General features: G+C 37.8%; 2 protein-coding genes across 4 annotated transcripts in view; one reads left to right on the plus strand and one right to left on the minus strand.

The window, feature by feature from the left end:
* The window catches only part of LOC109708656 (tyrosyl-DNA phosphodiesterase 2-like), a 25,453-nt gene extending 9,789 nt beyond the window's left edge, over positions 1-15,664 (minus strand). For 2 of the 3 annotated variants that reach the window (XM_020230471.1, XM_020230470.1), the window contains exons 1-3: positions 15,150-15,664; positions 13,448-13,657; positions 12,901-13,046 (exon numbers count right to left, since the gene is read on the minus strand). In XM_020230471.1, the coding sequence (XP_020086060.1) occupies positions 12,901-13,046; positions 13,448-13,657; positions 15,150-15,492 (699 nt within the window). In that variant the 5' untranslated portion in view covers positions 15,493-15,664. The remainder of the gene's footprint in view (positions 1-12,900; positions 13,047-13,447; positions 13,658-15,149) is intronic. The other variant, XM_020230472.1, reaches the window with a different exon arrangement.
* Positions 16,255-17,357, plus strand: part of LOC109708776 (GTP-binding protein At2g22870-like) — a gene marked incomplete at its 5' end in the record, with an annotated part of 8,913 nt that continues 7,810 nt past the window's right edge. The window contains one exon of the mRNA XM_020230597.1: positions 16,255-16,602. Coding sequence (XP_020086186.1) covers positions 16,255-16,602 — 348 coding nt within the window. The remainder of the gene's footprint in view (positions 16,603-17,357) is intronic.

Genomic DNA, 17,357 nt, shown 5'->3' on the forward strand with positions numbered 1-17,357 from the left:
AAGAAACTCGCGATTGTTGCATTATGGTGCGTACAATGGAATCCGGTGAATCGCCCGACCATGTCGAGGACGGTGCAGATGCTGATGGGGAGTTTGCAGGACTTGGAAATGCCCCCAAAACCATTTGTCCCCTCATTAGGATATGATGCTAGCGAAGTTCCTAATGAAGTGTAGGAGGAAAAAATGAAGGCTTATTGAAGGGAGTATTACACAATGGATTGACATAACGTGGAAATCAAGATAGAGTTAAAAGGTTCATTGTAACAAACATCTGCTATATTGTATTAGATAAACATGTAGTGTGCCTTATATATATAACAAAAAGCTAAATTACCACATGGCCTTTTTCATCATTGAAATCAAGACATTTTTGTTGACATATTCTATCTTTAGAATTTCTTCTTTTTTTTTTGAGAAAAAGATAGCATGCTACCTGCTTCATTCAATAAGAAAATAAATTTAACTACAGAAAATAGAGACAGGTAAGGCCTCAATAAGAGCGAGAAAGAGACACACACACACACACTCAAAAAGAAAAGAAAAAGAACACCGGGAAGAGAGGAAAAAACTTTCTAGCAAAAAGCAACTAAACACCTCCCTGTAGTTAAGGTCAACCTTCGCCTTTCTTCTCCCAGTCCGTTAAAAGGTTTACGCTCTCCTGAAGAACACAATAAATATTCCTTCTCTTTCCCTAAAAGATAATACAATTCCTTTCTAGCCATATTACCCACCATGAGGCTGTTAGCTTACAAAGTTGTTGCTTTCCTTTTCAATTGTTTGACATATTCATGAATGTCTCCTATAAATCTCTTGCCGAAGTTGACATTGGAGGGCATTCTAAATTAGAGATAATTCGAGACAGAATATTTTTGGTATAAACACAGGTCGAAAATAGGTGTTCGTTAGTTTTCACTTCGGCTTCACATAAAACGCATCGTTGGTCCCCATCCTACCCCATTTTCAATATATTGTCAATTGTAAAAATTCTCTTTCTTAGGAGTAACCAAACAAAAATCTTTATTTTAACAGGAATTTTTAGTTTCCAGATCTGTGGAGTAATACAATCCCTGATACTGCCGTCGATTAAGAATTTGTACATCGAGCGAACAGAGAAAGTTTGGGTTTAAAACAAATGGATTGTGGGATTAGGATAATACAAACCTACTTGGGTTTAGTGGTGGTTAGTAGAATACCATGATCTAAAGGGTAGAAATGGCCAAAAGGGTATTATCTAATTGTGTAAACGTTGGTAGTACCAAATGCTTGGTGCTATTAGAAGCATCTCAGCTAGTCTCTCTCTCTCTCTCTCTCTCTCTCTCTCTNATTAGTGCTATTAGGTTTTCGACCCTTGGATAAAGGGATGTGTGGTTAGGATGATAGTGATTCCTTAGCTACCGTTTGGTTCGGGGTTAATGAAAAACTAGTTATTCCAAGAATAGAGTTAAGTTTAGGGTTAAGGTGGTGTTAGAGTATTTTTGTGTTTGGTTGGGGATTGGAGTTAGTCCAGAATAGTAAAAAATAGTGTTTGGTTGGGGTAGGTTGAATTATTATGAATAGAAAATAGTGTTTGGTTGGGGTTTGGTGAGGTTAGGTGGGGTTAGCTAACCCGGGATAACCCATTTGAGGTGGGGTTAGCTAACCCCACCCATTTTTAGAAGTGTTTGGGGGATAAAATAGGGGTTAAGGGGTTATTCCACCCCTTAACGCCCAACCAAACGGAGTCTTAGGGTTTAGTGGTTGGTTAGTGAAATAGTATAATCTAAAGGGTGGAACTGGTCAAAAAGGTAGATCTAACCACGTTTAGTAGCACCAAATACTTGGTGCTATTGATAGCATTGTAACCGGACTATATTTATATATAGAATTAGACTGGAATGCTTTTAATAGGACAAGTCATTGGTGCTATTAGGTTTTTGGCCCTTGGATGAAGGGATGTGTGGTTAGAATGATAGTGGTTCCCTAGGGTTGAGTGGATGGTTGATTGAATAGTATGATCTAACAGAAGGAAATAGACAAAGGGGGAATCGAACAGTGGAAAACTTTGTAGCACCAAGTGCGTGGTGCTATTAGAAGCACTATAGTCAGACTCTCTCTCTATTTATATAGTCCATGTTGCATACTATTGATAGTATGGAGGCCTCCGTGCTACCGAGCTATTTTCGATGATAGGACATTCAAATTGATGATAAGCTCCATCAAACATGATCTATGCTAATAGAAGTATTTAAAAACTAACTTTATATTTTATCGACATCATTTAACGAGTGATCGAAAAGTCTCAAAACTGATAATTTGAGCGACTGATGTGATACATTTTTAAGTTGAATAGTGTAGAAGAATCTAAATCCAGTGAAATTTTGATAGAATTTTTTTCACTATTTAGAGCAAGATTAGTACATCTAATCTGAAAGTTAAATATTCTATTATTATTTTGATGAGTTTTTTATTTTCAGCTATTTAGTTTGAGACTATTTGTTTCAAAGGTAAATAATGTTGAATAATCATAAAAATTGATTTATAAATATACTAATAGTGTAGATCATGTCTAAGAGAGATAATTGTTGATTCGAATGTCCTATCATTGAAAACAACATGGTAGCACAGAGCCCTCCGTGCTACCGATAGTATTCTAACTATCTATCTCTCTCTCTCTCTCTCTCTCTCTCTCTCTCTCTCTCTCTCTTTTTCTCTCTCTCTTATATATATAGATAGAGAGAGATAGAGAGGGAATAGGGCGACTATACTCTTCAGTATACAAGCTTTCGTATTTATAAGTCGTTTTTGATGATGGAGTTTTCAAATTGACTATCTATACTGTTAAATAAGATCTCAATATTTGAAGTATCTAGATATCGAATTTCGTAATTTTTTGAATTTATAATAAAGTGCATTAAGTGGGTATAAAATGAACTATCAAAATCGAAAGATCTCCTAAAAATAAAGGATAGGCTTTTTAAATTCAAGATCAAAGTTATTGATCTTGATCTATATAGTGAATAGAATTTTCTATTAAAAATTCAATCAACTTCAATACTTCTATATCGTTATATAACTCAAAAAAGCTCAACACCAATGGTTAAAAATGTCAATTTTGAGGTCATTTGATTGTAAAGTATATATGTCAAAAAATCATGAATCAGTTTCTAAAATATTTAATGCTCTAGATTATATTTGAGGATAAGGATCGTTGATTCGGAAGCTCTATTATCAAAAACGACTTATGAGTACGAAGGTGACCATGTATGTGTGTGTAGATATATGTATACGATCCTTACAGTTAAACATAATTTAGAGTATTTGAAACTTTTACAAATAAAATTTTATAATTTTTTGACATCATTTACCTTATGATCAAAAGATCTCAAAATTGATAATTTTTTACTGTCGATATGGAATGCTTTTTTGTTTAACGGTGTAAAAGAATCGAAATTTTCATATTATGTGGGTGGGAAAAATCTTGCCTGTTCGGCGGGTCTGTTGCACGTGCCCGAGCGGGTCCAATTGTTTAGACTCGATACATGACAGATAAAAGTGGTATAAGAGCCTAGAAAAATATTTCTAGGTAGTTTTAGTAAACTTTAAGTCTTAAGATGACCATCGAAACTTAGGGACGTGAGTGAGCGTGTACTTAGTCGAAAGTAAATAATTGGGTCTTGTAGTGTTTCCAAATATAATGTCGGAGATCGATCAAAGAAAATATTTATTTCATTCTTTGGATAATCACATTAGCAGCTGGCAACGTGAATGATAGAGGGTGTCCCCAAAAAACTTTCACTTAATTAGGTCCATTCCATTCTCTTATGTGACATTATAGGGTCTAAGTGAAAGATTTGGATTAAATTATTGTTGATGTTGTGGTGTTGCAAGTCCCTGTCAATAGGACCCAATGCACCTAAGTGCTTACGGTCGAGTGAGGTGCGGGAACTGCGCGACCAAATGGCCTTACTGATTGGTGTGGTCGAGAGGCAAGTTGAGACCTCCCGACACTAGAAGGAGCAAATCAAGAAGCTCCATGACATTATAGCGCAATGAGAGGGAGCTGTACAGGTGGCGCAAGAACCTACCCATCGCCTCCTAGCGGAATGCTACGGAGGACATCATCATGGCAACTGTGCCCGTCTTGACACGACCCACATCATCGAGAGCGACGAGGAAGGTGCTCCTCAGGACGGATTCTGACACCTTCGCCGTGGCACACATGACTCAACAGGTGGAGTACGAGTGAACTCGAGAGAGCCTCGCTAACTTTCAAATGTTTAACCTATCGATCTTCAACAGTAAGTGTAAGGAACCATCGATGGGCGAACCTTGGGTCGACACTGTGGAAAAGTTATATAGGACCTTTTTATCCTGGACCACGATAAAGTCCATTTGGCCATCTACTATTTAGACAAGATAGCCCATCGATGGTGGAAGACGAAGAAGAGGAAGCATTCTGCTTTCCCAACCGCGTGAAACAACAGATGGAGGAGATTTCAAGACTCTCCGCTAGAGGAACCACATGTGCAGGAGTATGAATAGGAGTTCTCCCGTATTGTGAGTTGCATCTAGTTCGTAGTGCGGGATAAGCCTTATAAGGCTTGGTGTTTCGAGCGGGTTCTCCAACTGAGGATCTATGCAAAGATCCAACCCTCAACCTACAGAATTTTTGCGCAATTGTGGATCGCCCAACTAGCAAAGAGAGGTGAGGTCGTGGTGTCCCAAGAGCGTGAGGCCCTTGAGAAAAGCAAGGAAAAGAAGAAGATGCGATTCTCGAGCGGTTCTATTGGCTAATCAAGCTCCAAGCGGTCTCCCAAGAACCCTTGCCTGCAGTCACAGTCTCATGGGGCCTGTGCTTCTTGGTCCCTAATCCGGTGCGCGATATGTGAGGAGCGCAATAGTGCGAGCAGAGGGAGGGGAAATGCTACAAACGTGGTTAGGTGGGCGGTCGACTGCTGTAGAGGGTGTGTCACCGACCTTGTCCATATCTTAAGTTCAATCCATTATGAGGCAAGCTTCAGGGGCACTATTTGTTGCTCTCTCGAGCACGTGTCTCTCTATGTCTTGATACAGAGGGGATTCGACAGGCAGTGGGTAGGTATTTGCCACTTAGGTAGAGGATCAACTAGCAGCCGAGAATATCGTAGTAAGTACTGTTTTACTAAATAATGTAAGATATAGATCATTGTTCGACACGGGTGCATCGCCTTCATTCATAAGCAGAGCATTTGCTACTATTCATGGCATTAACATTGTAGAGGCCACAAATACTAAGTAGGTTCAGGTTCTGGACCACACATTTTACGTCATCGACTATTGCCTCGCCTCTTCGGTGCGGGTAGGCGACTGGATTATGCTAGTGAACTTCTTGGTATTGAGACGGATAGAAGGCTTTGATATTGTGTTAGATGAACTGCCTCTCGAGGTATTATGCTATTATTGATTGCGAGAGTCGAGTTATCACCTTTCAAGAACTAGGACAGAAGGAGTTTATCCACCGGGGTTGTAGGAGCCCACTTTTCACTATAACGATCTCCACATCTCGAGCCAAGAAGTTGATCAATGGGTGATACGTGGCTTACTTAAACCACAGTTGTGGAGGATCGAGCAAAGTCTCTGGTACTTGAGGGCATTCCTATATCCCGAGATTTTTTGGATGTGCTTCCAAAGGAGCTACCAGGAATGTCACTGGATCGGGAGATTGAGTTCGTAGTAGATTTGATTTCCGAGATAGTGCCGATTCCAAGATGCCTTATCGTATAGCACCGACAGAGTTGAGAAAGTTTAAGGCTTAATTGCAAGATTTGCTAGAAAAGGGCTTTATCAAGCATAGTGTATTTTCGTGGGGAACCCTAATGCTATTTGTAAAGAAAAAGAATAGGTCCTTGCGGCTGTGTGTGGATAATAAGGAACTCAACAATGTTACAATAAAAAACAAGTAACTACTACCGTGCATTGATAATCTATTCGATTAACTTCAGAAGTCTTGAGTGTATTCAAAAATTGACCTTTAGTCAGGATATCATAAACTAAAGATTAAGCCGAAGGATATGCATAAGGCGGCTTTTAGGACGTATTACGGGCATTATGAATTTACCATAATACTGTGTGGGCTCATTAATGCCCCGACGGTCTTTATGGATTTTATGAATTGCGTCTTCAAACCTTTCCTAGATTGGTTTGTTGTGATTTTTATTGACGACATGTTGGTTTACTCCCGAAGTGACAATGAGCACGAAGAACATTTTAGAGAGGTTTTGCAAGTTCTTCAAGGGCAAAAGCTATTTGCAAAATTAAAGAAGTGCGAATTTTGGCTCCAAAAATTGTATTCATGGAACATGTAATTTCTGAAGTTGGGATCTCGTTGGACTATAAGAGAGTGGAGATAATCAAGGATTAGCCCTAGTTACAAATATTACCAACCTCCGAAGCTTTATTGAATTAGCAGACTACTATAGGAAGTTTGTTGAGGGGTTTTCAAAAATTACCAGTCTACTTATGTGCATTACACATAAGGGAACCAAGTTTGTTTGGAGTGACGAGTGCAACCAAAGCTTACAATTGTTGAAAAATAAATTGACATCAGCTCCAATTCTTGCCTTACCCACGACAAAAATGGGATTCATGGTGTACAGTGATGCATCCCAAAATGGTCTTATGTATGTCTTAATGTAGGAGTAGGTGATAGTTTATGCCTCCCCATAAGTAAAGAACTATGAAAAGAATTACTCTACCCATGACCTAGGGTTGGTCGTGGTGATCTTCGCCTTGAAGTTATGGCGACATTACTTTTATGGCAAGATTATGAGATTTATACGGACCATAAAAATCTCAAGTACTTATTCATTCAAAAGAAATTAAATCTAAAGTAGTATCGGTGGTTGGAACTACTAAAGGAGTGTCACCATTTTGTATCAGCTGGGAAGGCAAATATAGTGGCAGACACTTTAAGTTGGAAGTCCATAGAGAACCTCGCAATGTTGATCACTAGCCATGCTCTACTATAAGAGCACATGCGATGGTTTGATTTGGAGGTTGTTGCATCTGAAGGGAAGGTATTTTTGTAGAAGTCGGGGACTATTGGGCATTTCGACACCAAAGTATAGAAATGTCGATGAATTGGAAACAGGGCTAGTTGTCTCACCCTTTTTCTTTCTTCCTCTACACCAGTGCCATAGTCCTCTTTCGCAAACATTGACCAACCATACAGCCAACAACACCGTCAGTTATCGTACCCTACCAACTCTCCAGCTAGCCTAAAGTACGCAAGGATCTCATCCTTGGGTTGATCTCTGCCAAAAGAATCCACCTTTTTTCCTCTCTACTTGGTTGCTTTAGATCTGATGCACCTTGGCCGCATTTTCTCCTTGTCACTACCTTTTCTGGTGATCCCCAGCTAGAGAAGTAGCTCAAACTGGCTCCAGCAACTCGTAGCTCCAAATTGGACCACTAAAGGCTCGCGCATGCCAAATCCTTTATTTGACTTTTTCCTTAGGCCGAGAACTATCATCATTGACTTTCTCTTGACCCATCCTTATAACTTGATGAATGGAGTAGCAACCACTGACCGGATCTAGTCAAAATCATCGCTGCTGCTCTCTACCAGACCACAAGCTCTCTCTGGTCGACACTTTTGATTCCGATGTCGCCCTGGCCATTTTCTATTGAGCATGACACTCCCCAGCACCCCCATAGGACCGTGCTCACTTTAGGCACGATCAGAAACGATTGTTAGAGTCAAACTAGCATGATGCTTCGAAGAAAGTTATTGCTGTTGCTTAGGTCCGAGCTCCCTTATTGCTGTCAGCGATGGAGACATAACATAGAGAGTACACAAATTGACATCATGATGACATATTAGACACATAGTAGTAGTAGTGTGCTTAATGTCGTGCGCGGCCGTTGGTGTTGGCCATTATCATGATACAATATACTCTAGCTGCTACTGTCACTTGATCATAGAGTGTAATGACTTGCCAAAGATCTTATACTGTCCCATCGCTACTAGGATGGTTTGATCAACTTCATGGTAGGGTGAGCTCTTCCGAAAAAGTCATCATGATTCAATCAAAGGCCTAGGAATGAGTAACTAGTGCCACTAAGTATGAGCTGGCCATGATTGAATAGGGTATTCGACAATGACTCATAACTAAATAGTTAAAGCCAGAGGCCTGAGACTGAATGGTCAGGATAAGGGATAGGTCAAGATTGAGGAATTGATAGTTCTACTGATGCATAACTATGCTTCATTACATTCATGTTGCTACACCTCACTTTGGCATAGATTGTATAGTTAGCTGTTACTAGCCGCGTACATTTTTATTTCAGCTCCCAATATTGTTGTAGTTCAGTGAACCGGTTACTGCAACTCACTCCAATCAGCTTGCTATACCAATTGAAAAACTGTTTAGTTTCTCACTCCTCATTGTGGATTGTTTTTTAGGTAAGTTGAGCAAGGTGGAATGAGATGCAATATTTGAGCAAGATGGAATGAGATGCAATATGAGGATGTACTAGATAGCTTTGCAGCCATTAGATACATGTTGTGGAGATTTTGTAAAAAAAAATCTTGTAACTTTTTTATTTTGAATTTTTATTTAGGAAGAGAAAAATGTAATTGAACTCATATTTATTTCAATGGATTGTAATGAAACCTCATTTTTCTTAAACACCCAACTATTTTTAGAAAAATGTCAGAACTCCTGGATTTGTGTTATTCTTCTTAGATGTTTTGTACTTTGATGTCGTGCATATATAGAGAAAACACTGTCTGTGTGATAGGCCTATTCGTATACCTCGTTAAGCTTTCACGTTAGGGCATGACATTGATATCATTTACCTAGTGATTGAGATGGTTCAAAATCAACAATAGTACTTGTTGATGTGAGTCATTTGTAAGTTTAATGTTGTAGAAATTTTAAAATCAAGTGAAATTTTAATTTTTTTTTATATTATATATAACAAGATCAATATCTCTGATCTATCGTTTTAATGCTAATCACTTTTTGTGAGATTTTTATTTTCAGCTTTTAATTTTACCCCCTCTCAATAATTAAATATATGATATAAAAAATTCACAAAATTTATTTTTAGATAATTTAAACACTCTAAATCAAGTCTAACAGCGCAGATCCATGATTTTAAATTTTCAGCATCAAAAATAGTTTGGAAGCACTGAGGCCTCACTACTAAAAGCACTCCAACTCATATATAAATATTTAAGTTGGCTGCTTTCAACTTTGGAGCCCTTAGTGATCCCAAAAAAGTTAGAAGTAGCATAGGTCCAAAGCTTCAAAAAGCACAAGGCTTTGGTGCTTATAATTTTTTAGCCCTTGGATATTCCCTTTTGGCTAATAGATCAAAAGTCAACAATGGTGGTTATTTATGGAGCCCACTATTTGTGCATGATCCAAAAGTTGCTAGGGTTAATCCAATAGCCAAAGGAACTATAGCACTAACATCTTGGTATTTCTAGAAGCACCCAAAGCGGACTCTCTCTCTCTTATAGGTATGTGTGGGTAGCTACTTTTAGGGGCTGTTTTGTCTAGATTATGAAAATTGATTTTAAATCCAAAAGTGATTTTTTCTTTAGCAAAGCATTTGGTAACCTATTTTTCAAAATTTGATTCTCATTCTTAGAATTAATTTTCTGATTTTAGAGGCCCAAAATTAGAATAAACTAAAACCTGCTTCTTAAAATCTAACTCTAATTTTGAACTTAAGATTTTAAATTTAAAATATCAAATTTAAAGTTTTGAATTTTAAATTTTAAATTTCATTTATATATTTAAAATTTTAAATTTTAAAATTTAAAATTTAAATTTTAAAACATAAATTTCAAATTTTAAATTTCAAAATTTTGAATTTCATATTTCAAGTTTAAGGTAAATTTTGAATTATGAAATTTAAAATATAAAAGTTTAATTTTTATTTTAAATTTTAAATTTTAAATTCTTCTTATGATTTTAAATATAAAACTTTTATATTTTAAAGTCAAATTGAAATTTGGAATTCAACTTGTAGTGTCCCTAGTGTTCGGTTGCCCGTGTGAATTCAACATCTGAGACTTGCCGACATATCTGGAGAGTGTCGGGACAAGTCGGAGTCGTTTTGGGCGAAATAAACGCAAAACGAACTCAACACGAGGCGAGAGTGGAGTTCTGACACTGAAATCTGTAAAGAGCAAGAGTTCAGTGTTGAGTACCAGTACCAGGGAGAGGAGTACCGGTACCCCAGTGGAATTAAAGAACAGTATGCTCTCGGGTTGCGCCAATCTGATGCTGAGTACCAATATCGAGCTCGGGTACCAGTACTGCATTGGGCTGGTACCGGTACCCTGTGTGCGAGCTTGCGGGTTGAGAGGCCGAGTACCGGTAACCAAATTGGGTACCGGTACTCCAGCTGGATTTTTGAATTGGTTAGGGGCCTTTTGGTCATTTGATGTGTCGATCAACCCAATGTTACTCCCAACCTATTTATTCACAGAGAGAGAGTCTAAGCCGATTCTTCTTCTTCTTTCCCTCTGTCTCTCTAGCTGGTGGACTCGTATGTTGTAAAGGTTGCGGCTCGAGCTCGGGAGGTTGTCAACTCGATTCGGAGGGTCGTTCGAGCGCGCGGGCATCGCGGTTGCATCATTGGGAGGCCGGGCGAGCGCGTGGATTCCCTTCTTTTGACTTATCACCGTTGTTGGACGAGCTTTTCAATGTGGGCTGAAGTTTATCGAAATCGCCGGATTTTCTTCTAAGTCCTATCAACGTCAACATATGTTTATTGGTTATTGGTTTATCCTACTAGTACTCGAATTCATGGAAATTATAGATTAGGCTATAAAATCTGAATTTGTAGTTAAGCTAGTAATTTTATTTTACACTTGTTGAACTTGGAATTGACTTAGGAGAAACATATTAGATCCTACACTGTCACTTTCTGAAAGTTACCGGATTTAGCTTTAGGAGCTGATATTAGTTTGTATCACTGCTGTTTGTGCACGGGGATACCCAGATTAGTGAAGGATGAGTTTACGCTCGTGCTGGGATGCCGAGATTATTTTACAGTTTTATGTACACAGTTTTGGACTGTCGGGTGTCGTCGCGGCTGGCGGTGGACCCAGATTTCTGTATTTTGTCTCAGATTGTTCCAAGGGCACGTGAGCTTTGGTTGTTAGACCAGTTAGACCCATTTGCATTGATTACAGTCTGTGAGAGCTTGATTGAGCTCGGCAGAGACACGCTTGCATACTCGGTTGGGTCACGCCCACGAGTGCCGCTTCGGAGTTTGCCTTTTTGCTTTGCGTTGATGTTGTTGTTGTCCGATTTGGACTTGCTCTCCACCGGCAGCCCTCGGGGTGGTGTTCGATGTAGTTTCGACAGGTGGAACGGGTGTATTCACAGTCTCTAGTGAGATTGGGTCAGAGCTTGCCTTATTCTACAGATAGTTAGTGTTGGATCATGATAGCATAGTGCATATAGTTGTAGATTGTTTCCAGTTCTTTACTATCATTGAGCATATCATCTGTAGACTTAGTGGGTGAGCCGTGGAGGTCGATAGCGGTACCCACTGAGGACTACTTCTTTTTGCAGTAGTTCTCACGCCCAGTTTTGGATCTTTTGCGGACCTTCGGTTGCGGCTGCTGCTATTACTGATTCTGATCGTGGAAAGGGTGTTACGAGTTAGAGCCCTTCCTTATGAGTTGCTGAGTTAGAGGAGTACCAGCTACAGGTAGTTGTAGTTTTTGGTTATTTACATAGTTATGCTAGTTCCTCACTGGAGCGAGTGTTTTTGTACTAGGATATTATGTATGTACTGAACCGATGTTATTTATATATGCTTTTCCTTTTAGCAGCTCTATACTACTAGTGTAGTATTGTATGTTTACAAGTACAACTATCGCTTCGTATACAGGAGAATTTTCTTTGTATACGGCGAGTCTGTTCGCGTGTCCGGAGAAATGAGTAATCCGGGGCGTGACACAACTTCTAAAAATTTAGCAAAAAAATTATTATTTGCAAATAGTAAATTTTTTTTGCCAAACAGCTTATAAAATTATTTTAGAAAATTAATTTTTATGCTAGGCTCAGCCAAATGGTCTATAGCTTTTAACCAAAATAATTATACAAATAAATATCAATTCTACATAAACTATTTTTTCAGAATTAAGGCCAAACAACCCCTTAATCCACACTATTACCACCACTAATTCCTACTTCCTAGTAATCCAAGCGTCCAAAAATTAAAATTAGCATACTTTCAAAAACATTTCAACTCACTTCTATATAAGAGTGAGGTAGAATGCTTCTCGAAGTAGCTACTTCCATCTTTTGAGCCGTTGGATCTGTACTGTTAACATCACTAATGCCTAAACCCTCCTTATCCAAGGGCCCTATATATTGGAAATTGATTTTTCCTGGTTTCACTTTTGAGGATTAATTTCAATTGTGCCACTCAAAAGTAGACCTATCTGTGCATGTACCTTCTAAAAATTTGAAACTCAGCTATACACTTGTGAAGGATATATATATTGCTTCCATAATGCCTTTCCGAAGGACCAATTAGGAAAGGAAAATGGTATTTGTGCACATTATTATAGGGAGTATATGTTATAATCCTTCGATTTCAGGGTTTGGAAAATTTCAAAAACTTCTTACTATTTAAAAATATGTAATATGACAAATAAGAACATATACACTATATAAGACTAGAGTGTAAAGTTCACACACTAACCTAGGGTGTATAGATAGTATTGCTCTTTCAAGAAAAAAATTACTTGTACGTCTGCAAAAGGGATGTATAGTGTACACTTCATTCATGTAAGATAGAATGATTTTTACTAGTAACATCAATATGACTAATGAAAAACTCTCCACCCTAAGATGAGTGTATTTTTAGCATTGCTCAAATTTCATATGGAAAAGTTCTACATACCTGAAAGAAAATTACATCCGGGGAATGCTTTTCTACAAGACTGCCAATTTTTTTTATCCTTTCTTGCAAATTCTTCCCTTCTTGTTTCCAAACATTATAAGTCATGAATGTTATGATTCTTGGAGCACTCTTCTGGTAATTTTTCACTGCCAAAATAAAACTCAATTATATCATTCTAAAATAATAACGACAAAAATGTATGGAAATGATCTGGACTATGATCCATTTTAGTCCAACTATCTAATCTTTAGAAAATTTAATTTTGTTAAGTAATTCTTTAATTTATTTAATTTGAATCATTTAATAATTCTTACACTTTAAAATTTGAATGTATTATTCTTTTTTTAAAAGTTTTCGTTCTAAATAGTTAAGAGGATATTTTTAAGATTTCAATTGATTTGAATTATTTTACACTATTAAGGCCTTGCTTGGATGCGGTACTATAAAATAGAGTATGATGAGTTCAGGTTTTTTTTTTTAAAAAAATAATAAAAAATAAAGCACACTAAAAATTAAAATATAGTACTTAAAATCTAATCAACCAAACCTGAAAAAAAAAATCCTCTATTTTCTATGCCATCCCCTTCTTTTTCTATGCCACCCCCTTCTTTTTCTATGCCATCCCACTCCGTCATGCCGCTATCTCGACTGCTGCCGCCGACTCCTCCTCCTATGCCATCCTCTTCTGTTGTGTCGCCAATATCGTCACCTCCGCTGCCCCTACTGTATCCCCCACCTATGCCACGCCCCTCGCCACCTGCTCAAATTGAACTAATTAATTTTATTATTGAACAATATTTATTAATTTTTTTATTAATTTGTGTCCTTATTAATTTTGTTTATTTTAATTTCTGCTTGTTACTTTTTATTGATAATATAATAGAGTATATATATCATTTAAATTTTGATTAGTATTTTGACCTCTATTTATTAATTTTTAATTAGTACTTATTACTAATTAAATTGAGTGTATTTTTAATTCACTTCGATTTTGATTTATATTTGTTAATTTTAATTACTATTTTGATTAGTAATATTTTGATTACAAATAAAATAGAGTTTAAGTATAGTTCAATTTGATTTAGTTTACTTTATAATTTTGGTCTCTGTTTATTTGAAAATTTTATATTTTCAATAATAATTTTATCAAATTTGACAAAAATATTGTGGAATTCTGCAAATAAAATAGCATATGAATTTTTATAGGATTTCATGAAATTACTGAATTCAATAAACTCTATAGCATTTTTTAGCTCATTTTTTAGCTATGTATGGAAACAGGGCCAACAAAAAAAAAAAAAACATCCTATATAGACTGCTTAATTATTATTTTTAACCCATTTAAATATTAAATAAATGATGTTAAGAAATTATGTTTTAGATTATATTTAATTATATTAATCGTCAAAAAAAAAAAAAAAAAATCTAATTTATACAAATTTGTAAGAAAATCATAAAAAATTTCAATCTTAATTTTTATAAAGATAATTTTAAATAAAATTAGATAAGATTATATATTAAATATCACTATATGAGTCCTTACCCAAATCTCTCTCATGTTTCTTTTTTTCTTTTTTTTTTTTGCTTTTTTAGTTATAAAAAAATACTAATTGTCTTAAATAAAATTATCACGTGTCAATAACTCAGCTAGCTATTTGGCAAAATTATCTTCTATTCTTTAAATATATTTATATAAAAAGTATGCTTATAGGTTCTCCTACACAATTTAAAATTTTAAATTAATTTAAATTTAAAGATAAAATAAATAAAAGAAAATTTTGCTTATTTATTCCTGATTACTATTAAAATTTTTAAATTTATTCTAAAATTACCAAAAATATTCGTCTAAACTCCAAATCAGTAAACTAGGATATATTTGGAATATTTGAAGAAATTTTTAAAAATCAATAAGGATATTATGTTCAATCAGGTATATTTTCATATAATTTTTACTAATTTTCAATCAAATTAGGTTATTATAATTATAAAAAATTAAATAATTAATCCAAATTCACGGATAGCATTTTTTATTTTTGAAATATATTATTATTATTTTTTAATGCAAAGCGTATTACACGGTGCCTGGGTATCCACCGTAAGTTTTTCCTCGTTTGAACCTCGCCATTAACGTTAAGGCTATGCCATCCTAAGGTGCTGCTAAATGGAAGGATCTTATCAACGTCCATGAATGAGAAATCATAGATCGAACTGCCGAATTGGAAAAATTCGGTGCTGTCATGAAATATTACCAAGCTGATAGAAACGATCCTCAGCAACAGTCAAAGCTGCTATGTCTTTTCGTCCACCACCAAATATTTCTTCCACTCCTATCGTGCCGGCCGTGCCGAGCATGTCACGGCGGTGGCGATCATCCTCGATCGGATGCTCCGATCTCAGAGAATTTGCGGAGCTGCAGGCGCCGCACACCATCAGGACAGCCCTGGCCACCGCCGTGCCGACCTTCACGGCCGCTCTGACAGCCACCGACGACGAAGCCGCATCGTTTTCTTCTTCGGATTTACTGCTCCGAGCGACACCACGCCGGCCGTCGGCTCCGGCCGGGAGCTGGGAAGAGCTCGCAGAATTGCCCATCTCTCTCTCTCTCTCTCTCTCTCTCTCTCTTCTCACCTGGATATATATAGCTCTGGCTTTTATTTTTTCTCTTTGAGAAAAGCTCCGCAATTAAGCAACAAGAGAACTGAACTATATACACACAGGCGTACTACTTGAGCACGAAGCAATAGTCAAAGCTAGCTTAATTTGGTTCTTATTCTTCGCTTTTGAGAAAAGCTTCCCAAGAGAACTTAACCATATAAACATGGGGGTGTATACTTAAGCATGAAGCAAGAGTATACCATTTTACACTACAAGAATTAGTGATTTTATAAACCATGTTTTAATGATGGGAGTCAAATTTGGTTGTTAAAAACGTACAAATAAGTGGTTCGCGCGCGTTGAGATAAATTAACTGAATTTTTAACGATCATTATAATTTTGACCTGTCTTATGTGAGGTTGATCCCTTCGTTATTGGTACAGATTTAGCGCTTTTTTTTTTTGGTTTACCGCGCTGAATTTTTTGGCCACCCACACACACACACGCAAACTCCTTTATGTTGATTAACAGAGTAACCCACTCCTCCTTTTCTCTCTCTTTCTCTCTCTCTTCCAAACCTTTGTGCCTCTTCATCTTCCTCATTCTCTCCCTTTCCCAACTCCGCAGGCAATCCCCACCCTACAGGAAACCGCAACCTACAGGAACCCAGCGCAGGCACGCTCTACTCGTGGAGGATTTATCCGCTTCTACTGTCAAGCAGCACCTCAGCCCCACTACCCCGCGATGCTCCTCTAACCCCGCATCCTCCCCCGCTTCTTCTTCTTCTTCTCCGCCCTCCCCTCCCCATCTCCCTCCTCCCTCTTCTTCCTCCTTCCCCCTACCAAACCCCGCCTCTTCTCCCTCCTCACCACCAAATCCCACGTCGCTCTCTCCTCCCCCTCTCTCGAAACCCTAGATTCCACCCCCGCGCCGCTCGAGGACGATCCCTTACCGATCCGGATCCCCTTCGACAAGCTCTTCATTCCCCCGGAGGTCGACCTTCCCCTCGGCGGCGCCGCCGCCCCCGCCTCCGCCGCGGCTGCTGCGAGCGGGAGGGTGCTCAAGGGGTCCAACATCGTGCTCGGCCCCTACGCTAAGGATGCTCAGGTTGTCACACTCATTGTGCCAACATCTTGCAATTGACTCCTATTGTGACTCGGATTGGGCTGGTTGCCCAATCCGCGGCGCTCCGTCACCGGATATTTGTCATGCTTAGTGGTTGTCCTATCTCGTGGAGACCAAGAAGAGACCGTTGTGTCTAGGTCATCAGCAGAAGCGGAGTACATGTCTATGGCAGCTGCACCAGTGAACTATTATGGTTGCGTAGCCTTTTGCAGTCTCTCGGAATCGATTATTGCTCAGCCTATGCAGCTCTTTTGTTGATAATACAGGCCGCACTCCATATCGCCGATAATCCCGTCTTTCATGAGAGTAACGAGCCACATCGAACTGGATTGTCTATTCATACGAGATCCCTAAAACTCTGGCGACATCGTCACAGTTACGTACCAACAAACTCCAGTTGGCTGATGTCTTTTACAAAGGCCCTTGGACGGACGGTTCCGATTCTTACTCGGTAAGTTGGCGTGATTGACATCCACGCGCCAAACTTGAGGGGGAGTATTAGAGATTTGGAATAGGAGAAATAAGAATGTTAGGTGTAGTTTGAGGAATCTTAGATTTGTACTTTATTTTGCTCCTTGTACATATCGGATATATATATATATTGTTACTTAATCATAAATAAATAGAAATATAGAGAAAGATAGCCATTTTATCAATTTCATATATTCTTTTAAAAGTAAATATTAATTAAAAATATGAATTAATTATAATTTGAATTTGTGATATATTCTCTCCCC

The sequence above is a fragment of the Ananas comosus genome, linkage group 4 (genome assembly GCF_001540865.1).
Source record: "Ananas comosus cultivar F153 linkage group 4, ASM154086v1, whole genome shotgun sequence".
Classification (NCBI taxonomy): Eukaryota; Viridiplantae; Streptophyta; class Magnoliopsida; order Poales; family Bromeliaceae; genus Ananas; species Ananas comosus.